Source organism: Centruroides sculpturatus, unplaced genomic scaffold, assembly GCF_000671375.1.
Source record: "Centruroides sculpturatus isolate CEXI.00-Female unplaced genomic scaffold, Cexi_2.0 scaffold252, whole genome shotgun sequence".
Classification (NCBI taxonomy): Eukaryota; Metazoa; Arthropoda; class Arachnida; order Scorpiones; family Buthidae; genus Centruroides; species Centruroides sculpturatus.
In genome coordinates this window covers 645,352-672,122 of record NW_019384463.1, presented here as the reverse complement: position 1 = coordinate 672,122, position 26,771 = coordinate 645,352, and the positions used below count along the sequence as shown (strand labels likewise).

Below are 26,771 nucleotides of genomic sequence, written 5' to 3'. Positions count from 1 at the left end.
TTCTTTGTCTCCAGGTGAAAACCAAAACCAGATCAGGTCACGAGAAAGGTTTGTTCCGAGGCGTTTATTTGACACCTGTTCGTCGACTCTGATCGGAGATTGTTGATAAACATATAAACCTTTCGCTCATAATTTAGCCTATTGTTTCTGCTATCTGTCATTTTAGAACTTTAACGATCGTATGCGATGTTTTTATATCTGTCAAATCGTTCCCCTTTTCCAAAAATTTAACCTAGATCAACTGTTTATGACCACTTCTGTCAGAGTTTCATCTTCCCCACAGACATTCCACCTAATCCGTTATATCATTCGTTTTCGTGTTGTGTTTGTTTTGACAATTACAGTACAGTTTTTTCCTTACTTCTCCCTGATACTGTTATAGTCAGACTTAACAATAGTGTTTTCGCTTTTAACATGTGGATATTAAATTATATTGGGTTGATGCAAAAGTTCAAACCGTTTTTTTGAAAAGAATCAAAGAAAACCCATTTTACAAATAAAATTACAAAAATACTGATGGCTAGAACAGATGAATTGTATTTGCATTAATTTCTATGGGAAAAATTGCTTCGGTTAACGAACGGACTTGTGGAATGGATTACTATCGTTAACCGGGGTTCCACTGTACAATGGATGATCATAAAGTATCCCTTTTCAATGCTATCTAGAGAGATATTGAATGGTCCAAATGCAACTGAATTTGATATGATGATATTTCAGGATGTAAAAAATACTTCTGTAAAAAAATTATTACTAAAACTCACCACTATGGCACTTTTTGTACTGCAAGCAACAAACATTTTATTTGTACAAGATAGTTGTGCTATACAGGAACCTTAGTGATGCAAGGGACCAAGTGCTGCTCAATTTGGTCCCTATTCTGAAGGTGTAAAAATCTGAAAACAATTAGCAGAGTTCAATGCCAAGATAATTTGTTCTCTGTGATGCTTCCTCAATAAACCACACTTTTTTTAAGTATCCTCATAAACAAAAATCACACAGATTAAGATCTTGGACACAAGGTTGCCAAGTGGTAGAAAATTCACAACTAATCAGTGACTTTATCAGTGAAATGCTGTATGCAGCATCCAATATATGGAGGCATTCCATCTTGCATGAAAATAGTTGACTCAATACATTCTCACTGTTGTAGTTGGGCAAGTGTTGAGCATCTCTCAGCATCTCTGGATCATCACAATTCATGTTATAGATCCATTGGGACTAGATTTTTTGAAGAACAATGGCCTAAGGATAAAGTGAATTTTTTAGATCAATTTTTCCCAAATTTTTCTGACTAGAAACCAATAATTTTCTGAGATTTTTTTTTGAAGTCCTCTGCAAAATGATATTGAGCATGTATAATAATTTCCATCCTAACTAGCATCTTACCAAGTTTGTGATTTTTGTGCAATATTATATAATAAGATAACATTTAGATCTTTATTATTAAGATTTGAAAAAATCAAATTGATTTTAATTAGAATACAAAGAGCAAAAAGTAATAAATTTCTAATTTTAAGTTTTATTTTGACCAGTATTTTTTTCCTGTCTAGTATTTCGGACCTGAAAGATTTATACTTTGGAAAATGCTGTTTTAGTGTCTAAACTCAATAAACCTTTGTTAATATTAATATGTAGTTGGATAATATGGATGTTTAGAAAACACAAGTAAAAATTGCAGTTCTGACTACAATGCACAGAATGTAATGAGGTTTCTCTTGATTTAAATGTAATTCAATGAATATATATTTCCTACTGATTTTTAGTTCTGAAATCAATAATCTTATGCATAATATCAATAAATCATCTGTAGTTTTGCACAGCGCTTTTTTTGTCATAGAATGCAATGGAACGACGTTCCAACACTTTTTTTCAATATATATTAAAAGTTTTAAGAGAATTTTTGAAAATTGACATTTGGTCTGCGTTGAATCTCTCTAAATCGGCAACAAAATTGTTAAGACAGTCCTGCTCCTGCTTGTGTGCCAAATCTTGTGTACGATGCATGTAATATATTTTTAACAATGAGTTGAGTGTTTTACCTCTTTTTTTCCCCCCCAAAAAAGCACTGGTCTTGCATTAAATCATGTCATTACCTTTCCTTTTACTGCCCACAGAGCATAAAATGTGAAAAACTAAAAAGTATAATAATAAAACGCATCATTGTGTCTCATCGTATACTTTTTAATACATACATTTAAATTCTTTAGATCCTTTAGAATTTATGCTTAAGAAGAATTTACCATAAGCGAAATGCAATTCTGAATTACTTTACAAATTTATAATTGATGACAACCATTAAAATAGTTAAGGCATCAGCCTACTAATATGGGACTCACAATTATATCTGGGTGGGAAAACTCAGGAATTTTTAATGGGTGGTCTGTCCCAAATATGTTAAACTTATTCCTCACCATTGTTTGCTCCATTGTAAGTCTGATCAAACTGATTATGGGCATAGAAAAAGATTTATTTAGTGTCCAGTGTGAAGAGAGTCAAAAATAAAAAGAAAAGTTGAAATTTTGGTATATATTTTTAATGTAACTGAAAATTTTATTTGGAATTATTAATATTGCCATTATCAAATTTAATAGTTTTGATATGGTATAATCACTGACAAATATTTTAGCTATTACAATCTGAAAATGATTGAATGACACAAACTTCTTCATTTTTATTTAATTAATTTTGTAATTTTTATAGTTGCATTTTATAATTTACTGTTTTTTTTTTGTTTTTTTACTTTAAGCTTTTTATTGCTAAAGAGTTTGGTGCTGCTGGATTAATTTTATTTCCTTATCAAGGAATATTAAATGCATCAATTAATAGTTCTGCAACAAAAGATGATCAAGTGCATTCTGGCCGTTGTAGTGAATTACTTCATATCAAAGAAATATCATATGAAGGTACAGTTAATTTTAATATTAGTTACTTAAATTGTAAATTATGACTTAAAAAGTGTGACAAAACTCAAACATAGAAATAAGAATAAGGTTTATCTTTTTTAACTGTTCAGCAAAAAAGAAAAATAAGTATAAATTATTATTATTGGTATCATTTTCAATAATAGTGCAAGAATGATAAGCATAATTAAAGAGCAGGTATTTTAACCACTCTGCAGAAAGGACTATTGGGAAAATCACAATTAAATTTGATATATATATACTTGTCTTGAGCATTTGGTTTTGATTTTTGAGAAAAATTTCCTTATTGTATACTGGCACGATGAAGTGACCGTTTAACCAACACTTGGCAAGTTTTCCATTTTTATTTAGTTAGAATATCCCTTATTTAGTTAGAATATAGGGATATTCTAACTAAATAAAGATGGAAAACTTTGCCAAGTGTTGGTTAAACGGTCACTTCATCATGCCAGTATACAATACATAAATAACAACACGGTTTCAATAACAACAAAAATTTCCTATTTGTCTTTGGATGACGATATATAGAGACACTACCATTGTGGCATAAAGTTAAGAGTGGGAACTCTTGGATTTGAAAAAAATAATAATAACTTGTTAATTTAATTACACATAAAAAGTATTTTAAAATAACAGGGTGTTAATTTTCACAAGTGACATACAGACTGGAAATTTTGTCTGTTAAATCCAAAGTTTATTAGATCGAGGTCCGTTAAATTGAATTTCTACTGTAATTAAAAAAACTAAACGTGCATTATAATTATTTGTGTGTGAAGACTGTTGTTTACATTATTTTCACATTTTTGTTAATTTTAAAATGAAATATTTGTATAGCATTTACAATTTTGAAAATAACTCAGGTTTGTTATATACATATAAATTTTATCATGTTAAATATAAATTTATTTATCTATTCTATAGAAGATGGGCAACTTAAGACATCTTTTCAGATGATTCCGGTTTTTCTTATTTCATTTGAAGATGCTACTAATTTTTTAAGGTAAAAGATATAATAAGTATTATTTTTAATATTTTACTCATAAATAAATTACAATACAATAATTTGATTTAGTTGTACATTCATAATAGTATACCAGTGTATAAGCTGAATTTCTAATCCTGAAAAAAATCTCTCCAAAACTTTGGGAGATTATTTTTCCACGATTAGAAATTCAGCTTATACACTAGTATAAACAGTATATAAATATTAGTTTATATCGTAATATATGTTATTGTGTTAATTGAGCCTATATAAAACAAAACTAATATGTATATAAAAATCAGTGTGCAAAAAATACACAAATTAACCAACAGTTTTTAATTGTTAATTGAAAAACTGAATTTTCATTTAAACAAATTGCATAGATTCTTATAAGATTTCCTTGAAGAGCAGAACTATAAATTTTCATGTGTGTGTCAAGATGTGTGTACAAAAAAAAAATCTATTACTGAAGGGTATAAGATTAATTTAAACATAGAAAAATATCATTAACAAATAAATTTTAACATCAAAACATTATTTTAATAATTAGTTTTTGGGGTTAACATTGTTTTAAAATATTGATAATTATGTAAATACAGGTAACCCCCGTATAACACGGCACTTCTATAGCACAGATTCACTCTAACACGGTTAGAGAATTGGTACCATCCCCCATATAACACGGCACTTTTATAGCACGGATTCACTCTGACACGGTTCGAGAATTGGGTAAAACCCTCGTACAACAGGAAATGTAATAAACTTTTACATACTTAAGTACTAATAGTTCACGAAAATTATTATTTTTGTGAACTATTAGTACTTAAGTATGTAAATTTTCTCTTCTCGCCTTCTGTCGATACACATGGTCCTTCTCGAAACTTGTTTCAATGTTGCCAGATCGCGACGCTTCTGCTTCTGATGTTGCCGAATGTTTTTCCCTTATTCCATACTTGCTTTATTCTTCATAAGTGCTTAGCACCATGTAAGGAAATTTATAAAGACCTTTTAACTAGAAGCAAGCAATCTAAAATTACATACTTTTTGCAAAAGGTAAGCATGGATCTGAAAATAATGCAGAAAAATGCTCAGAGGATAAGGATAACTTACCAAAAAGAAAATGCTCTTGGTTAATTAATAGTGTTTTTAGTGATGATGAAGAAAACATTGTTTAATTTATATTAATATGTATCACTTAAAAAAATTTTAATGAAGATAATTATCTTGATTATGAAAATATACTAGCATGTTTTTTTAATTTTTGGAACCTAACCCTCCTTTTCGTATTAATTCTTTGTTTCGTATAACACGGATTCGCATAACACGGCAATTTTTTGGAACGTAACTACCGTGTTATACGGGGGTTACCTGTAAAATATTTTTTTAAACACCTATTATTTATTTAATACAAATATACTTTATTACATGTTTGTAGAATATTAAATGCTTATTGTTAAGACCTATTATTTATTTTACAAGGAAAAAAAGGCTCTGTATAAAAAATATGAATTCAATAGCTTTCATACAGCTTTACAATTATTTCTGTTGTAAAATAAAGCATTTGGTAATAAATATAAAATTACTTATTTCAGACAAATGGTGGGGCCAAAGTTTCCTGATAATTGGATAATTAATGATACATTTTCTTATAAACTTGGACCAGGATTTGAAAATAAGAACAAGTAAGTAAAATAATAAATAAAACAAATTTAATAAATTGAGCAAAGTGAGAAAAATATTAATTTTAAAAAGAAAATTTAACATTTAAATAAATCAAGAAGATAATTAAATTAACCAAATTTTTTCCATATTCAATGAATATTAATTAATTAAGATAAATTGTGAGGAAATTTAAAAATTTAACAAAATTATTTAACAAGTTCAATAATTTTTTATAAACTAAGAAAAAAATGTTTTTAAAGTATGAAGAGTCTAATATTTTATAGCTTACACTCATTTTTAAGAATGCCAAAACAATTAAATTAATTTTATTTATATACAATATCACACTAGTGGCTGAGAAAGTTAAGTATCTCAGTTTGTTTTATCATATTTGACAATTTTTATATTTATTATATTTAAATAAATCTTATTAGTTCATGAAATAATAAATTAAACTAAATATTCATGATCAAAGAAATGGGAATTTAATTTCAGAAGTAAAAAATCCAGCAACATTTAAAATTTTGGTATCGCCATCAGTTATGATATTTTATTTTAAAAATGTTTTATATTTTTAATTATTATAAAATGGCAAAAACCTTAATTTTGAGGGTAGGGAAGGGTTTTATAAAATATTATAAATACTAATAATGAGTACATCATCATTCATAAGTCCAACCGTACTTGAGATATGACATACAACCCCCCTTTATTTCTCCAACCCCGCGACCTTTAACCACCGAAATTTAATATCATCGTTCTCCTTAATACACAAAACTTCCTGAGAAATTTAAGAAATTTTCAACAAAAAGAAAAACACACAGGAATTGTCAAGCTTCAGAGAGGGCAAACAAAATCCTGCCCACTATACACATTTACCTACAGACATACATTCATACATACAGAAAAAAATCCCCAAAAAAATTTCTTCACATTTCAAGGTCCCGAGGCCATAAATGCAAAAATCTTGGGGGGTCATTTTTTTGACTGATTGCCATACTTTCCCTCTGTTATATTGATATATAACGGAGCCAGGGAAGTAAAAATACTTTTTAAAAAATAAATATAAGTTACTAAATTTTTTCAGCATTTGGAAGATGTACAGGTACTTTGTCATAAACATCATATATTTTAGCTGCTCTTTAAATATATTACATTGTTTTTTTACATATTGTTTTATTATAATTTAGCTTATAATGAATAAACCATTAACATGTAATAAATCAGATTTTTTTTAAAATAAAAGAATAAAACTGGAAATTAAAATTGAAAATGACAGAAATCAAACTGATTATATTATTATTGGAAAAATTTTTGGAGGAAGAGAAACAGGTAACAAGAATTAAATGAATAAATCATTAGTATTAAATATTAAAATATTATGTTTATTAAAAATATTTCTTAATTTTTATTTAAGATCGATCAGTGATGATAGGAATGTCAAAACAGTTTGGACAATTAAGAGGAATTTCTACTTTATTAGAAATTGCACGCATCTTTGGAAACTCAATAAAGAATGGTGAGTTTTAAAAATTATATCAGTAAATTTTTATTCTAAAGTGTGACTAAATATTACTTATCAATTAAAATTATTGAAATTAGTTTGTATAATGACGTAATATTTTAAATTTTCCATCAGCTAATTAAACAATTAAAAACAATATGCTTAAGAAATTCTTAGAATCACAACTATATATGGAAAAAAGTTATTGAGATAAGAGTTTAATACTTTCCAATTTGTGATTTTAAAATTTTAGACTGTAATCAATAATGTTTTTAAACATTTCAAAAGGAAATGTTTAAAAAAAGATCATTAATTGAGGCATTTGATAGAAATAACATGTCTAAGATTACTTTGGTCCCTTACTTGTTTGTTAATTTTTTTGATTTTCTTGAGTGGGTTTCATGGTTGGTTGTTTTCTCCCATAAAACAAGTGACACACATTTTCCATTATTCTTTACTAATTTGTTAACATACATTACTAAATAGTGTTAATTTTGAACATGGTCTCTATAAAATGCATTCAACTTTGTGTAAAAGAATTTTTTACTAAAACAATATGGATTCTTTTAATAATAAGGGTGAAATTAAAAACAAATGGGAAAGAAAACACCTCATAATCCAAGTTTTTGGAAAGATAATGAAAGAAACTGGAAAGAAAAATTTAGGGAAGTCTTTCATAGGAAAGGAGGTTTCTGGAAAGGAATTAAGAGAAAGTAAATTAAAGCTTGTTGTAAAAAGAAATTCTTCTATTTATTTCTTGAATGGGACATTACAGTATGCATATTTGACTGTAATATTTCTTTCCTTTAAAGTTTATTTGTACATTAACCAATTTCAATAATTTTTGTTAAGTTTGAAAATAAAAAATAAATTAAATAGAGTTATTTTGAACATAATTACATATTTAAAATTATTTCATAAAAATCTTGTTAGCATACATCTTAAACTTTTCACATTACTTATTCAGAAAAATATCAATTTTAACTTTGTTAAATATATTCTATTACACTACTTATAAAAAATTTTAGTTAATTAAAAAAAGTTATATTAATCTTGTCATCATCTTTAGAAAATAAATGGAATAATTAATTACGCATGTTTTAATTAACTGATGACAAATGAAAGAGCAGTATTTTTATCTTTTATCCATTTTTTATCCATCCATGTTGTTATTACATTCTTCTTGGGAGTTTGGAAACTGGTTCATTATTTCAGGCTTTTTACGTTTGAGCCTTTTCCCAAAGGAATCGGGTCTACATATCACTTCTCTTGGCAAAGTATACATTCTTCTTAATTGAAGTTTTTAGACTATTTACAAAAAATTAAAATTTTTCGACTCTATCTTTTAAATCCCTTATTGTTGTTGTTAAGTTCCATCGAGTCGTCGTCGACTCCTGGTGACTTCATGGACAAGTCTTCTCCATCTTGATCTTTCCCTTGTTGTTTCTCGTAGCTCCTCCAGCTTCATTTCTGTGACTTTTTCTATTTCTTCTATCCATCTTATCCGTTGCCTTCCCCTCTTCCTTCTACTTTCCACTTTTCCCAGCATAATAGTCTTCTCTAGGGAAACTTCTTTACGCATCACATGTCCAAAGTAGGTCAATTTTTGTTTTAAGATTCTTGACTCTAAGGAGAAGCTTGGCTTCACCACCTTCTAAATCCCTTATACACCACCACAGAAGTAACAGTTTTAAAAATTGCTTTTGAAGAAAACTTCTAATCAATGAAGAAAACGCTTCTAAAACAGGTAAAAATTGGTAGAAAAAGTCCACAAAGTTAAAAAAGATCAAGTGCCAGCCTTTTCTTTTAGGTTCTGACACTTTTTACATTAAAACCATGATGAATTCTTCATACCATCTTATTTTATCCACTTTTAAACTGCTTCTGGCCCTCTAGTGGTAGTTACGAGTAATCCACATTATTTGCATACAGTTACAATTTTCGTGATAACTCAGGATATATTTTTTCTTTTTAATTTTTCTTCTTTTTTTTTTTAACTTTGTGGACTTTTTCTACCAATTTTTACCTGTTTTAGAAGCGTTTTCTTCATTAGAAGTTTTCTTCAAAAGCAATTTTTAAAACTGTTACTTCTGTGGTGGTGTATAAGGGATTTAAAAGATAGATTCAAAAAATTTTAATTTTTTGTAAATAGTCTAAAAACTTCAATTAAGAAGAAAAAATATATCCTGAGTTATCACGAAAATTGTAAAAGTATACATTGTCATTTGAGTCAACAGTCTGTATATTTCTAATATACATTCATTTAAAAGAGAAAATATTACTTAGTATATACAGACTATTATACAGTACATAGATATTACATAACTAGCCATTTAGGACATTCCAATTCTTAACACTGACTGAACACTGACCTTGACGTTCGTTAAGTCTTTTTTTTTTTATTTCAACGTTGAAGTTGCGCTGTTTTCAACACTGACTCAGCACACTCAGCACTCAACAGATATGGTGACTGTTATTTTCCAATGAATTATGGGTAATTGGTATGACAATTGAATGAAATCCATCTTGCTGAGAATGGAATTATGGGAACTAAGCACTTCATACTTGAAGTTGGAACGCTGCTGATGACATCAAATTGTTGGTTTCAACACTCAACACTTGTGTTGAAAATTGGAATGTCCCGATTGCGTCTGTTGTCTTTTGTGTTCATATTTCTTATTTAAATCAGGTATTTGGACTAACAAAAGGTCAAGAACCATTCCATATGATTGAAAAAATCTTGCTGTTTTTGTTGTACAGATACTACAGACAAAAATTGCTGACAGACCAAGTAACTTGTGTTTGAATGGGTTATAGTGTTGTTTATATATCTATTGGCCTTCTAATAAAGAACTCAAAACTCTGCACTTTGTCTAAGTGAGGCTTAGCTTAATCATACAACCATCAATTAATAATGTTTAATCCCAACAATAACATTTAACTTTTCATTAACAATTTTCTAAATTATTTACTGCCCATTAGGAGAAGTTATAGTGTCTTTGTCCATTTAATGCTAAGAGTATATGTTCCTTTCTATTCTTCTCTTGCTATGTCTCTAAATTAAAACACTTTTTTTAATCTTAAAATGTTAAAATGTAATTATTTTATCGAGAAGAAATTAACTTTATTACAGAACATAATATTTAAATAATTTTGTTTAATAAAAATCTGTAATTTAATTTTAAATTTTATAGGAAGAAGACCTAGAAGAAATATCTTATTTTGTGTATGGGGTTTTTCTGATATAGAATCCTTTAGCTTTTACAAATGGATAATAGTAAGCATTGCTATTAAATTTTTAATAAAAATTTTATATTTTTAAATGTCATATAATAATATATAAAGTATATAAATGTAACATCTAGTAACTGAGTGGCTTAAATAACTAATTTTTATGGCTCTCAAACCCGCTTTTCTTGTGGATGGGTGTCAAAATGTGTTTCTGACATGGAACCTTGCATTAAATCCATTGTCNAATTTATAAAAATTTTATATTTTTTAATGTCAAATTTTAATATTTTAAAACTTTATTAACACTTTGATCATTATAATTATTTTTTTCTACTAAATATTAGATATAATTATTATATATATAGTTTGGAAAATATTTTAATAATGATAAAAATGATTACATTTGTTGAAAATGTTCATATTCTATAGCATTAATGTTATAATATGGTATCATTTATTCAACTGTGCTTATGATATTTTTATTAATGTACAATTGCATAATATAGTGAAAATCAATGTTGAAATTTTGTATGTTTAGAAATAAACGAATGAATATAAAAGTATATTTATAAATATTTGAGGAGCTTAGCGGAAAAATGGCATATTACAAAATGCAAAATTACAAAATAATGAGTTATTAACAAATTTGGATTTGTGCATCATTGATCCATCTTCTAAGAAATTTTTATGGTTCAGATGCATGCCCCGTAGGTTGTATAAATCATTAATAATACATTGCATATTAAATTTTTGTTGAATTCATCCTCAAATCTTCCTTTTTTTTCAAAAATTCGTAATGTGATATATGCCATTTTTCCACCAAGTGTCTCAATTTTAATAAACAAAACTGTTTATTTTTATTTCAGGAGAATCATAAGAAGTTAGAAGGTGAATTAGTTTCATATATAGATGTGTCATCTTTAAAATCTCCCAAAATAACAAGTTCACCATTACTGTATGAAAAAGTTTTAAATATTATAAATAAAGTAAGAGAATTTTTTTATATTTACACTGTTCAGAATTTCAGTACAGTAATACCTCGACTTACGCTACCCCGACTTACGCGAACCCGGAGTTACGCTATTTTCAAATCTCGTCGATTCCTCTTTTGTTTGAGCGCTACGCAACTCTCAATTACTCACTCCCCCCACACTATTGTTCGGCTTACATGTTCGGACGTGTCGCGCAGAATCGACATATAGCTACAATTTATTTTGTGTTATTTATTTCTGTATTTGTTATATTTACGGAGATTCGAGAGACTCTATGTGGTGATTTCTTGTAACCGTGAACGAATCAAAAGACGAGATAAGATTAACGAGAACATTTATTAGCTTACATACATCCGACTTGAATTTTACACAAATTGTGAAATTATACCCCGACTTACGCTGTTATCGCTCGGTCCCACCTATCGCGTAAGTTCGGGGTATTACTGTACATTATTTAAAATGTATACTTTGATTATCTGGGTAATGTGGACCAATGCTAGCTTGGATAACTAAAAACACAGATAAAATGAATATCTATGGCCATTTCAGCTTTAAAATTGAAAATATAAAAGATTTATATAGTAGCACTTTTAAGCTACTTTTTATACCTTATGTAAGAACAACATTTTTTTTACGTTATTTATTCTACAGCTTAAATATATAATAGTTTTAAGAATAACATGTATAACAACCTGATGCAAATAATATTGCCAAATGACACTCAGGATCAGTGGTGCACTCGGGATTTAATTTTGGGGAGCCAAGTTGAATAGATAAAAAATTTTTTAATACAAATTGAATAAAATTCCGGCCTTATGTGACTACTTATTCGCAAGTAGTTTAGAAATAGAAGACACCACAGAATATAACTAAAAAAATTAATTTAATTACTAGAAAATTTTCCAAAAACCTTTTCCTGTTTGTTTTCTAGTTTTCTTGCAGGATGCCAGGGCCCTAGGCCCCCTCTGTGTGCACCATTACTTTGAATTATCTAAATTAATTAACTAAGTAATAGCTCTGAAAACAAAGATGATACATTTGAATACAGGAGTGCCTCATACTTCATACAGTAGACCCCCCTATAACATGGGTTCATACAAGACAGATTTGTATAACACGGCGTCAGAATTGTGATAGTGTTCTTATAACTCACTAAAAGAGGCTCATATAACATGGTAAAAGAATGAGACAGATTGTCATGGCCAACTTGTGTCTCGACAGGATTGGTCGAATCTGGACCAATAGTGGACATTGCACAAACCATTGAGTTTAAACGAGCAACAGACCTACAAAAAACATTTATTATTCAATAGCCATAAAAGTTATATTTCTATTAATGAAAGTCTCCAAAGTTCAGCAAATTTTTCGCAGAAAGAATAACTTATCAGGAAACGCGCGTCTGCCGTTTGATGAGCCACTCTGTGACGAAAACAAGCTTAAGCAATGGCGTCTTCGAACGGTGCGCACTCAGTAAGTAATGCTATAATTTTTTGTTTATAGCATAGTTTATATGGATTATTCTCAAAAATTTATACATGTTTTGGAAATGTTGAGTCAAATTAGTCTAGAATTGATTAATTTTATGGAAGAAAACCTTTCAAACAGCCATACCCCCCTAAACTGCACAAGTGCCGGGCTATGAACGGCTCATGTATTTGTAAAATCTAAGTGATTCATACAACACGGAATGTATCTACCGTGTTATAGGGGTTCTACTGTATTTAATTCACTCCAGGAGCTGTTTGAACTCTGAATTGTTCAAAGTCCAAATCAATTTAACCCATTGGAAATAATGGAAAGCGAATTAATCTATTCTCAGACCCTAAACAATACACCTTTCAATAAACATAAACAGCAAATACACATAATTTAAGGTAAAAATAACACAATTAAATGCTATGAATAATAACTTAAACCATGAACACAATAAATAAAATACATAACTACTGTATAATAAAATAAAAATTGCATTTATTGGTCACACACTGGCAACTGTGGCATCTTAAACATGGCCATCAGATCTCCACATGTGTACTGCTTTCTTGCTTTGTGGTAAGTTCCTTTTACACCTCAATCATCAATACTACAACCTTCAAAGATAGGATTATATATATGATCAAACATATAAAAAGTAAAGAGAAAAAAGCAATGAAAACATATGAGCATGTTGTGCATCCAAGCGTGAGAGATAACTTGGATTCACAACAGATGATGTTTATGCAGCAAGTACATTTTTCACTGTATTTTCAAATGTAAAATCAGCATTTGAAATCTGAAATGTTCAAAGTTAGAATCATTTAAAGTATGAGGTACCATTTGTACATATCAAAAAACGTTCGAATTGTATAAATATAATGTAAATATTATATAAATTGTTTCATTTATATATTAACACCAAGAAATTGTATTTTAAAACCATTGAACTAGTTCTGTTATCTTGGAATACTTTTCATGACATAATATCAAATTAAATTCATACTTTTTAAACTCTTATGCTTATATTTCAATAATAACTATAAAAATATTCCCTGAGATATATTGGAGTGTCTTTACAGCTGCATACTTATATAAAGAAATGTTGTCAATGGTCATATTTTTATATCACTTTGTCATAAAATCTGTTTTCTTTATAAATTATAATTTAAAAATACAGCTAATGAGACAAATTTTTCTATTTATGATGATAATATATTTATAAATTAGTTTTATTCTTAAAGATATCCAAAATAAACAAAATAACAAAAGAAAAAAATTCAAGATGGCTGAAGAAGATTAATGATGATATACCAGAGTAAGTGTAAAATTTTATTTAATTAATGTTTTAATATTTAAAGTTAGGCCCTAATTATAGTTTATATAAAGACTAAATGTTCGTGAAATCTACAGTTAAGGTTTATACATAAATTAAATTAATATTTCTATTTAATTTTTTATTTTAATCAAACTTATTTTTAAAATAATTTTGCATTTATATTCAAAATTATTTGTCGAAAGCAATGTCATAGCATATTTATATTAGAGTATATTTGCTGGTATATTTTTGAATGTTTTGTTGGTGTTATTTAAAAAAAAATTAAAAACTTTTGTGTGCGCTTGTACTTGAGCAGCATCATGAATTATCTTTTTGTCAACTGTTTTTCTAATCTTTTACTTGCAATTAGTCATACCAAAGTATCCACGATGTAACTGATGCATTTAACTAATTGTATAATTGTAATAGTTTTTCTTATCAAGGGCAAATGCTTAAAATATTTGGTTAGATTTACCTTAGGTAGCCAACATGGTCGCGCTTCCGACGGGACTCCTCCCAGACGGGAGCTGCTGGCAGGCCGCTGAGTGACAAACGTCACTAGTTATTGATTCACAATAGTTCTTGAACAAAATAAAAAAAAAAAAGGGAAACGTCTACTAAAAATGTAGCTAATCTAACCGAAACAAACCTAACCGAAGCGCCGCCATTTTGGTTACCTAAAGTAAATTTGGCCCAAACAATAAGTAAATGTAATAATAGAACAGAAAAATTTACAATGTTGCAGTTATTTTTCTTTCAGTCCTGAAAAACAGTAAGAAGGGTTTTTTTCCTTGCTCATTATGGGTGTGACCAGGTCCGAATATACTATTCTATTGTAGCCAGGTTATTAATGACTTGACATATCTTTGCCAAGATATGCCATGTCATTTCATAAGTGGTTTTACCTGACCAACCATGAAAATTTTCAGAATGATTTCCATATTAATATATTGATGTACTGATGGTTGAGGTAGCAAAGGCAATAATTATCTTATATAATAAAATATCAATAATTAAATATTCATGCAGTGCATTATTTGATATATTGAATTTTAATAAAATTATTACTATTATAATTACTAAAATTTATGTGTAATTTTTGTATTTTTTTTTTGTAGAAATTGCATTGAAGGAAATAGTTTTGATCCACTTTATTTTAAATTTGGAATTTCAACTATTCATTTTAAATTCAACTGGAATTTGGTAAGTTCAAATTTTATATTTCATAATAAAAATATATTTAATTAAATTATACTCAAAATTTTTAAATCTATGTTTGATATCTTTAAAAATTATTATTATTATTATTATTTAATGATTTTTTTGTAAATATAAAAAATGCATCTTAGACTTTCAGTATAAATTATTACCTGAAGCAGCTCTATAAATTAGGTTGAAAATGTAAGCAGAAAAGATTAAATGTTTGCTGGAAGTCTAAGGTATTTTTTTTTTTATTATTATTTGAGATTTTATCCAGTTTTTGTAATTTATAATTTTTTGTATAAAATAATGCTTTTATTTAAAATTACATTAAATATTATATACTGATTTTTTTTTTGAATATATAAATAAATTTCTAATCTATCATTTTAAATGTTTATTGATTTTACATTAAACTCATTTAAAGAAATAATGAACATTCTTAATTTCTTTGTGTAACTAAAATTAAATGCTTCTTCAATGAATGAATGTTGTTTGGAAGGAAAAAGTTCAAAATAAATAAACATATTCAAACAAAGAAATTAATTTTTAAAGACTGAACCGAGTTTCAGAAACATTGTTTCATGTTTTCTTAATTAAAAGTTGTATAAGTTCTCTGTTGCAAAAGTTATACAACTTTTAAAAACTTGTTTGAAAAGTAGTGGTAATTAATCCAATGGAGCTGATAGGATATTTCAATTCCTATCAGCACCATTCATTTTACAACACATCCTAGAAAGGATGTGCCAGACTTTCATCTTGGCTCCTAGTAGATAGACTCTTCAGATCATTAATAATCTGAAAACTACATTTTGGCATGCTATTTTAATAATTTAACCATTCAAAATGACTGTAGCTTTAGAACTGTAAATGCTAACCATATCATGGCAGGTGATGTTAAATCTAACACTGCAACCAGATTAGAAATTGAACAAAACACTCAGAAGCTATACCCGAAAGCATTACCTATTGGATTCTGTTAAAAATGCAAATAATAAATTGTTTTTACTTAAATATTTTTATTTTGAAATAATAAGATACTGTAAAAAAACATCTGGAATTATGTTTACCGTGAGTTTTTCCAATCAAATTCATTTTGTTTGACAATGAGTTATATTCAAAAACAACCAGGTTTTTGAATTGAAGACACCCTGAAACAATGCTTAGATTTGATTTTACATAAACAGTTTTAATGCAATAAATCAAAGGCCTAAACATCTAAAGGCCTGATTTTTGATTAAAACCGAACAATTGCCAAATTATATCAGGCAATTAATATAGCCTGATATAATCCAAAAATCATTTGGCTTTAATACTAGTTAATCCCGTAACAGTATTGTAAGAGTTCATTTACCAAGTTTCATATAAGAGCTAATTAATCTAATTAGACATTTAATGGAAAAACCATACTGAAGAGAGTTAAATGATCCCAAAAACATTAAATGGCAATTTATGAAATAGAGATGTTTGACAAACCGTTGTTTTGGCTAATTAGTTTTTATAGAAAAAACTTAGCAAACAATATATCATCTTTTTTATATTTTTATAGAATTAGGAAATTAAATAAATGAAATTTATAACCATAGTCAAAAGAATATATGTTTTTAGTTCTTATTTGTTTAAAAGAAGTAAGTAGCAAAAAAAAAGAAGGATGAGATCATATTTATTTTATTTTCTTATAAAATTATATATTAATGTACACATATATGCCTTTTAATTTTCAATTAAAAATTAAGAAATTCAAAAACAATTTTATGATTTTATTTCCTTCTGTTATTGAATTCATGTAACAAAAATCAAGAAGTTCCTCTTGATTTTTAATGATAAAATGATTGTGTATTTTAAAATATTAGACAAAATTATTACAGAGAGAAAAACATTAAGCAATTTTACTATTGTCAAGTGTTTCTGTTTTGAATATTTAATGGCTTTAAGTGCTTTAAACTTGTAACTGCCTCATTATTTTTCTTTAATTATGAAAATGTTGTGATTTTAATATAAAATCTGTGTTGTAGAAAACTTATCCTTATATTGGTTGTTTGCTCATAGTTATAGATTTGTACAGGTATTGGCACAGTAGCTAAACAAGCTGCAGTTTAGGAACTGTGCTATGAGTCTATTATGGTGAACATGTGGATGAACAATACAATACAAGGTTGTACACAATAAAATATTTTATTAACTGTTCATGCAGTTCTATATACACTAGATTCTTTGGGATCCTAACTATGCAACACCAATATATATATAAGATTTTTCTTTGATAGATCTTTGTATGAATAAAGGAGGGTGACACGTTTTCGTGACAATGGTTTTTTCCTGTTGAGATATCTTCCCGAAATATTATAACTAACTTAAACTATCTTAAACTAACTTATATTCTAAAGGAGAATTAGAGAAGGAAAGGATGAAATGAGATGTAAGAACAATAAGAAAAGAAAAGAATGCTGGTGGGATACCCGGGTTTTTCCTTTGTTTGATCTTCACTCTTCTCAAAACGAGGACTTGCACCGAATTCACTTCTCACCATCTTTTTCTCTATCTCAGATCTGATGATTCCTAAGTATTCAGCAAACTTTCAATTTTAATGTCTGTCTATTTCATTCGTTTCCCTGCAGATGATCCAAGATCTCTACGTCTCACTCAGCGACGACACCTTAACCTTTTTCTTTTTCCATCTGCTTCTTCTGAACGCTAGCTCAAGTATGCTTATCTCTCTCCCCGACTCACCTCAGGGTTTTTACATACTATTGTTTTTTGGTGTAAGTTCTCCGAAAACATGTTACCACCAGCAGGAAGGAAAGACCATTAGAAAGTTCGAGAAAAAGATATAGAACAAAAGACTAGGAAAACTTAATATTAGGCTTAACACTAAAGACATATACAAAATTATGGTGTATCACCACACTATACCTTAGAACTTCACACTTCTACACGTATCATTATTTGGTGGAGGGAAAAGGCCTGTTATGTTATAGCTTAGTCTTAAGTCTAGTCCTACATGTGTATAGTTAATCTTAGATGGAATTTATCACCTAAAGATCCATCGCAATTGCTGTTGTTGAATAGGAATGTTAAAGAGGTCCCTAAAGAGTTAGAATTTCAGAATTCAATGCTAAGCATATGCAAACTCCATCTAAGACTAAACATCTATGAGAATAATAGTAAACAAATTATTTACTCACTCTAAATTGTAACTAATGAAGAGAAGAATGGAGCACCAAATCAATATATTTTCTTTTTTTAGGCTGTAGAGAGAGAGGAGAATTATCTAAAATATGTTAATTTTAATTGATTATTTTCATATTATTATTTAATCTTGTAACATTTTCAAAATTGTTATTCTAAATATTGTATTACATTTTTTATTAAATATTATTTTGTAGTATAATGTGATATCGGGACAGATTTTGTTAGAAACAATTCAATCATTATCTGACGATTCAGTCCTTTCTTTTACTTATGAAGAATACATTTCTTATTTTAAAAATGCAACACATTATCTCAAGAAGCAATATAAAAATTTTTTTAAAGAAAATGGAATAGCATTAAGTGAGTGTGCTAAATAATAACTTATTTTAAATCATTTATAAATTGTTTAAATATGTTTCATTCTTTAATTAATTTTTTAAGATTCCCTTGAATTGGCTATTAAAGAATTTGTTCAAGTAGAAGAAATATTTATGAAAAATTTAAAAGTTAACTCTAAAAAGTAAGAACATTAAATTAATATATATTTGTTATTTATTTTTTAGAGCATATGTAATTGATTTAAACTTGATTTAAATTTTTATACCTACAAAAATCTAGGAATAGTAGGTCTTTAATACATATAGTAGACTTGGAAAATCTATAGGAAAATATCCTTTGAGAAATATTAAGATAATAATACAGTATATGCTGTTATATAGAAACAAGAAGAACTACAAGTATTAATTTTGAAAGTATGTAAATGAATAAAATTGAATGGAATAAGACTGTTAAAAAATTTCTAAATTAAAATTCTATTAAAATAGATGGCTTGGTCTTGTATGGGAAGTACCATGTGGGAGGCCATAGTCTATGACTGACTGAAAGTTAGCAAAAATATAGAATGGAGAGTTTGTTTAGAAGATATGATCTGGAAATTTTTCCACAGAATTCCTCCACACATAGTCAATCCCTTGGTAGTTTTGTTTATGTGGTGCTTGAAGATAAGTTTATTGTCGGAAGATGATACCAAGATCACTGACGTTATCAACAATAGCCAGATTATCATTATTTATTTTAAAAACAAAGTTATAGTTAGTTCTAATTAGCAGGAAATATATTGAAACAGTTTTATTGATGATAATTCTTAAGTTAAACTTCTGTAGATTGTGTGTCAAAGTATCAAGAATGTATTTTAAAGTGGGTGGGTTATTATTTATCTTGATGTCATCTGCATAAGTGATTGTAAGAGAGTAGATGTATTAATAATATCATTAATATAAACTATTAACAAGATACTACTAAGGATGGAGCCCTGTTGGATGCCTGAAAGGGGTAAAAAGTTCTAAAAAAGATATGCATTAATTCTAATTATGTATTGTTTTTAGTAGATAGTAGTTATTAAGTCAAGGTGTTATCATGGGATTCAGAATTAACAGATTATTGTGAGGTGGGGTAAAAAATCAGAGTCAATATTTAAAAACTTATATTCAGAAAATAAAGAAATAACATTACATATAGTTCTCTATTTTTTTTTTTTGATAGAGAATTAGGCAGATTTAGAATGAAATTTAAGGTTAGACATGTGAAATTTAGAGGACTTTTGAATAGACAGGAAAATAAAAAAAAGGACACCAAAAGAGAATCAAAGTTTCTACATGAGAGCAGAAGGGCTATATAGATATTCTGGGAAGATTAGGGAAATACTTAATAACAACCAGTTAGTGAGAAGGAAGGGGCATCAAGGAATTGAGTGATGAATTCCTGATGGCAAGCTTAGTTTAACTTAAAAAAAGGACTGTATTTGTTAAAGACACTGGAGAGAGAAAAAGTTACATTATTTATTTATTTAGAAATTAAATATACTTTAAACAGAAATTGTTTTTAGCCCTAGGTATGATTAAATTAATTAAAATATCTATAACCGTGAGGCAGATAATAGTAAGGGCTTATCACACTAATGATACGTGTGTAATACTTTAAACAGTTTATATATAAAAAGCAAATTAATATAATTATGATAAAATGAATTATATATAAAACCCAATACATGTTAATAATCAAACGATACAGCTGGATTTGTATTGAACTATAATACAGCTAATTCATCGTTAAGATAATAAATAATTTACACCAGAAATTGGCAGTCAAGCTGTCATCTCTCATATTAAATTTATCATTAGAAATATATAAATTTTAATTTAGAATATTCTGGAAGAAGAGATCAGCTTGGAGTAGGACTTGAACCCACAACTCCAGTCTATTGTGCCAGATGCATCATCAGTTATGCCAATATTATAGTCTAATAAGAATCCAGCTATATATTTTACTGTAAATTTAAATTATAAACTTGTAAAATATTCTATTTCAATTGTATTTAAATTAGAAATTTACTCCTTTTTAGATTATAAATTTACTATTTATTACTAGTTCTATTCAGATCAAAATAATTATAAAAAAACTGTATTAAGTTAATGTATCCGAGATGGAATTTCTATGACTTTAGCATCATCTGAAATGACCACAACTTAAGAATATAATATAAAAGATGTAGATTCAAGGATTAAAAGAAACATTTTTTATAATTATTCTAATAAATATATTGTATATAAATTATTTTAATATTAAAATAATTCCAAAACTTTTTCTTGCACATATATTTTCATTAATATGATAAAACTTAAATTGATAATAATTTATTTCTAATAGTTCTGATGAAATAAGAAGTATTAATGATATATTAATGAAGACTGAAAGGACAATGATCGGTTTTAATCATTTTCCACTAAGAAATGACTATAGGTAAGATGTGTTTTATTTATTAAATAATTAATTTAATATATATATATATATTTAAACAATTTTAGTTATCTGTATTAATTGTTAACAATGTATTAATTGATTTCTGAAGAAAGTCTTGACTGTATGTTTAGTAATTGGCTTAAATTATCATATAAAAATAACTGAATGGCTCTTACTAAGAATATTTTATATTTAAATTTGAAAATAGAATTTAATTCCAAACAATTTTAAATATGCTGAAAAGTTATGAAGAAAAAGTTGAAGGTTTCTTAAAAATTTCTTTAAAAGATAAAAAATTTTTTGGCTCAGACAAATCTTATTTTAAAATAAATATTATGTTAATATTAAGCCAGCTCCACATGTTCAGTATTTGCTGATTGTTAAACAATTGTCTATTTGTCCCTTTGGCAAATTGATTTGGCAAAATATACCAACAAGGAGTGGGAAATGGCAAATACTTCATATTAGTCATAAGTAAATCATATGCATTACTTGGTACTAGCCAGATGTTTACTCAGCATTTAGCAAATATTGAATGTGTGTGGCATTATCTAAGGAATTATGCCATGTTATTTTATTGTTTTTAAAGAAAAATTGAAAGTTTTATGGATTTGTAATTTTCAGATTTGATAAAAATTAGAAAATGAATTGATTATGTTGATATTCTATCATTTGGCCTTCATTCGAAATCATATTTCAGATTCAGTCTCCAATTAGTTTTAGAGTTCATTCAGACTGCTTAGTCCTGATCTAAATTAATGAATGTGGCTAGTATAATATTAAAAATATAAATCATTAATCACCTTATAATTAAATTATAATTATTAAATTTAATATGAGATGGTGTCTAACGCCTTGTCTAGTCCTACATGTGTATAGTTAATCTTAGATGGAATTTATCACCTAAAGATCCATCGCAATTGCTGTTGTTGAATAGGAATGTTAAAGAGGTCCCTAAAGAGTTAGAATTTCAGAANAGTGAATGAGTTAATTATGCTTTCTATTTGCAAAACTCCTCAACCTTAACACAAAATAAGAAAAAAAGTGAATTTTTAAGAAATTTGCGGGATTTCCCGGGATAAGAAAAATTTCCCGGGATATTTCCCGGGTTAAAAAAACAACCGGGATCCCGGAATCCCGTTTCAGAAACCCTAATAAACATCTACTGAAACCCAATGCTTAGCAAATAGACACCTACGATTGCCATAAATAATCGGGCTATAATTTGGAAATATTAATTATGAATTACGAATACATTTGGCACTAGAGGGGGGTGTTAAGCGTCATCTCATATTAAATTTAACAATTATAATAACTGCATAACTGGCAACGCATCCGCATGGTAAGTGGGAGTTGCGGGTTCGAGTCCCGCTTCGGGCCATTTCTTTTCTTCCAGTTTATTTTAAATTAATTAATTAAATATTATAATTATTAAATTTAATATGAGATGGTGTCTAACGCCTTCCTCTAAGGACAAATTAATCAGTAATTCAAATTATCATCACTGAAATATAGCCCGATAGTATATGGCAGTTGGTATGCTCATTTATGCTCATAATTAGCAACGTTTTAGATTTATATAGTTATGTTTCCTGAAAAATAATTTAAAACATAAATGTATTTAATCATATCGATATTCCAGTGATTTCAGAAAAGGAAAATAAAAACAAAGACCTTTTATTTAATATTGTAATAAATCTGAAGATTCAAAATATACTGAGCATTTATCTTCAGAGATGTTTTAAGGATATAATAAAAGTTTAATACTGACGACAGACTCTGAAGATGAGTTTATAAACTCAAAAAAAAGTAAAGAATGAATTATTACGATGACAATGTAACCAATGATGTGCTAATGCCTTATGTCCGCAAACAGTCATTCTCTGAAGATGACATGTTTGTAGTAGACGATGAAAAGATCAATAATATATTTGTTTACAGCTATAGAATACTTGAAGTTATTAGAATATAAATCTGTATGTTTTTCATCTTTCAGTGTAAAAAATTATCATCAAATTCCAGTTTTTAAAACTTATTTAAATATATCAGAGTTAATTTTGAAAAACAAGTATTAGAATCATTACATATTGATGACTAAAAATTTTAAAATCTAATAAATCTAATCAATAAAAATATTTCAAATATATATGATCATTGACATACCAATAAAAATCTGTTAAAAATTAATTTACAACAGAGAAATTCTATGAAATAATATATAAAGTATATAAATGTAACATCTAGTAACTGAGTGGCTTAAATAACTAATTTTTATGGCTCTCAAACCCGCTTTTCTTGTGGATGGGTGTCAAAATGTGTTTCTGACATGGAACCTTGCATTAAATCCATTGTCCCGCAATATGTTTCTTATAGTTTTATCTCGAAAAACTCAAATTTAAATGTTTTTAAACTTCGTAAAACTTTCTGTTATTTGCTCGAGATATCACAAAATTATTTTAATTTATAATTCGGGGATAAACTCCAAAAAAGAGGACATATTAATGCTCGGCTTGAGATGCTACAGACAGAGGACAGAGTGCTGAAAAGATGGACATCTGGCCACCTTAATTTCTAACGTCTTAGAATAATTATACTAAAAATTTGAATTTTAAGTTTATTCTGTTCATCTGGAAAACTAGATATATGGTTAATATCCTGGTTCTAGATTGAATAATGAGGAAGTCAATTTTGTTTGTTTGAAAATATTTAACTTTATCAAATTAAATTTTTATATATTTATGTCTTTTCTGCTAAAAACCTGCTTTCTAATATACTTAATGTAATATTTTTCCAGACATATATTGTTTGGGACAAATATATCCAATATTTGTAACGTAATCAGTTTTCCTGGAATAGACAATTTGTATTTTGAAAGTAAAATTAAACCTGGAAAGTCTTTTCAAGATGATATAACAAAACACATTGCTACAATTGCATTTCACATTGAAAGCCTCGCAAAAATATTACATGGAGGTTTGTGGTACATGTCTTTCGTTGAGATGTGACAAGGTAAGTTATGATTAAAATTATATAAATTAAAAAATATTAATTAAATAAATTGCTTTTTGTAATTTTAAAGATGATATTAAGCATATTAATAGTAAATCAAATTCAAATTTACACTAAAAGACAGAATACACGCAAAACACTATAATTGCTCTTTTTACTATTGATAATTAATTTTTATAGCAGTATCTAATGGTGAATTCATATACAGAAATGTTGCAATGGGTTCTTGGAAACTGTGACGCTAAATAAAATGACATGTAACAAAACCTATTTTATCACAAGCTAATTGACAGAAACAAGATATAATTCAGTTAATATTATTCAATTGGATTATGTTCGCAACCTCCAGCATTTATTTCTCACCTCATGCTTTTAGAATCAGTTTTACCATTTATAAATAAAATTTGACAATAATAATTGTATACGATTTCAAATGTGCTTATATCTCCTCATTGATATTAATTGAGGACTCGCTGTATACTAAGGCTTCAATTATATGATCTACAAAATGAAAATTTCATAAAATCAAGATGAAATTATCTTTATATTTTATTAATCATCCATTTCTAGGAATTGTGAGGCTAATTTGATTTACAGTCGACCCCCTTATAACACGGGTTCCTATAGTTCGGATTCCTATATGATGGCGGTATCCGTACAAACATGGTAAAAAAAACTCCTATAATTCGGTAAAACGTCATTGGGCAGTCGAATTACTTTCCGCCGTCCAGCACCACGCTACGGAGAGTTTAGGCGGGTAAATTGAGTTTACTATCGTCTGTACAGTATGTAAATTAGGTACTGTAAGTCTAATACAGCACTAATTTTATACATTTCTTGTGAAAGAAACATTTCTTATTCAACGGCCATAAAAATTATTTATATTAATGATGTCTCCAAAGTTCAACGAAGTTTTCGCAGAAAAATAACTTATCAGAAATCGCGGCCGCCGTTTGGTGCGCTGCTCCGCGACGAAAACAAGCTTAAGCAATGGCGACGTCGAACGGTGCACACTCGGTAAGTAATCCTACAATTTTTTGTTTATAGCATAGTTTATATGGATTATTCCCAAAAAAAATATACGTATTTTGGAAATGTTGAGTCGAATTAGTCTAGGAATTGATTAATTTTATGGAAGAAAACCTTTCAAACAGCCGTAGTCCGTAAAGTGCATACGTGCCGGGCTGTGATTTGCAAGGACTCGTACAAAATGGATTCATAAAGAACGGAACGTGTCTACCGTGTTATAGGGGGGGTCGACTGTACTTATCAGCTACCGTCAAATTAAAATCATGTGCAAATAATGATACTGTATATCTATTAGAGACTAATTGTGACATGACGACATCCAAGCTTTGACATCCTGGATTTTGCTGAAATTTTAATACATTTTAGTACACCTCTTTCACCAATGCATGCGCAATAATGTAACTGATCCCAATGAGCAGTAGTTTATGAGAAATCATTGTTTAAACTTTTCCATGTGCATTATATATCAAGTTCTATTAATTAATTGTAATGAGTAGACCTGGACCAGTGAGTAAAGCATCAGGCTCAACATTGTGGTCCTGCTTTTTTCTAATTTTTCTGAAGTGTGCAGTCTAGTGAATTATTAGAAAATATATTTGGTCTAAAAATACTGCTTTGTAATGATTAAATCACTTATATATTTTTAAACCAACAACTGTAAGAAAAATATTGATTCACTATTCACAGTTGCATTAGTGGAAGGAGTGTATTAATAATTTCATCAAAATCCAGGTTATTTTAGGCCACGTTAATGTAAGGCAGCGAAGTGACCTATACTTCATGCAGATGACAAAGTGTCAGCATTCCTGTAATCGATATAATGCTATCTACTGTAGTCTTTGTAGTTTTCTAAAGCTTCTAAGTATACACGATTCTTGCCGGATTTACAAGGTGTCTTTTTATTTATTGCTTAGTCTTATTCAGTTTTTCACAATTATATCACATTGCTTTGGATTAGGATATCATTTCCTATTGCTAATTCATGTTGATTGATTCCATTGTGAGTTATGCTCTCTTGTAATGATGTTGAGACTTAATGAACTGAAGCCTTGTGCAGGTAAATTACTTTAATTGGGATCCAATAAATATACGTAAACATATGAAAGTTACCTACTTACATACAATCTAAGAAAATAAAATAACTTTTAATAATAATTTATATAGAGATCTTTAAATAAGTGTTAGAAATATATTATTTTAATATGATTCTAATATTTATTACAGAATGAAATAATTTATAACCAAGATTTCAAAAGTGAAGATCTGCTTAAAGTATGTTCGTCACTTTGTCGCAAAAAAAAAATCTAAGATTAATTTTTATACTTTAAGAACAACTTTTATATACTTAAACATATTTTACACAATAATAAATAAATATTTTTAAGAAACATCTCATTTATTTGTAAATTAATTTTGGAAAATATCATTCGTTAATATATTTTATTATCGATATGAC

General features: G+C 27.9%; 1 protein-coding gene across 1 annotated transcript; it reads left to right on the top strand.

The window, feature by feature from the left end:
- Nucleotides 1–657: 657 nt before the first annotated feature.
- On the top strand, nucleotides 658–26,698 carry LOC111620947 (N-acetylated-alpha-linked acidic dipeptidase 2-like). The gene is made up of 15 exons (XM_023362971.1): nucleotides 658–723; nucleotides 2,750–2,906; nucleotides 3,846–3,924; nucleotides 5,499–5,588; nucleotides 6,815–6,900; nucleotides 6,986–7,087; nucleotides 10,267–10,349; nucleotides 11,170–11,289; nucleotides 14,013–14,086; nucleotides 15,205–15,289; nucleotides 18,673–18,838; nucleotides 18,920–18,998; nucleotides 21,185–21,277; nucleotides 24,072–24,286; nucleotides 26,540–26,698. The coding sequence occupies exons 1-14, from the start codon at nucleotides 658–660 to the stop codon at nucleotides 24,280–24,282; spliced, it is 1,491 nt and encodes a 496-aa protein (XP_023218739.1). The 3' UTR covers nucleotides 24,283–24,286; nucleotides 26,540–26,698.
- Nucleotides 26,699–26,771: the final 73 nt, after the last annotated feature.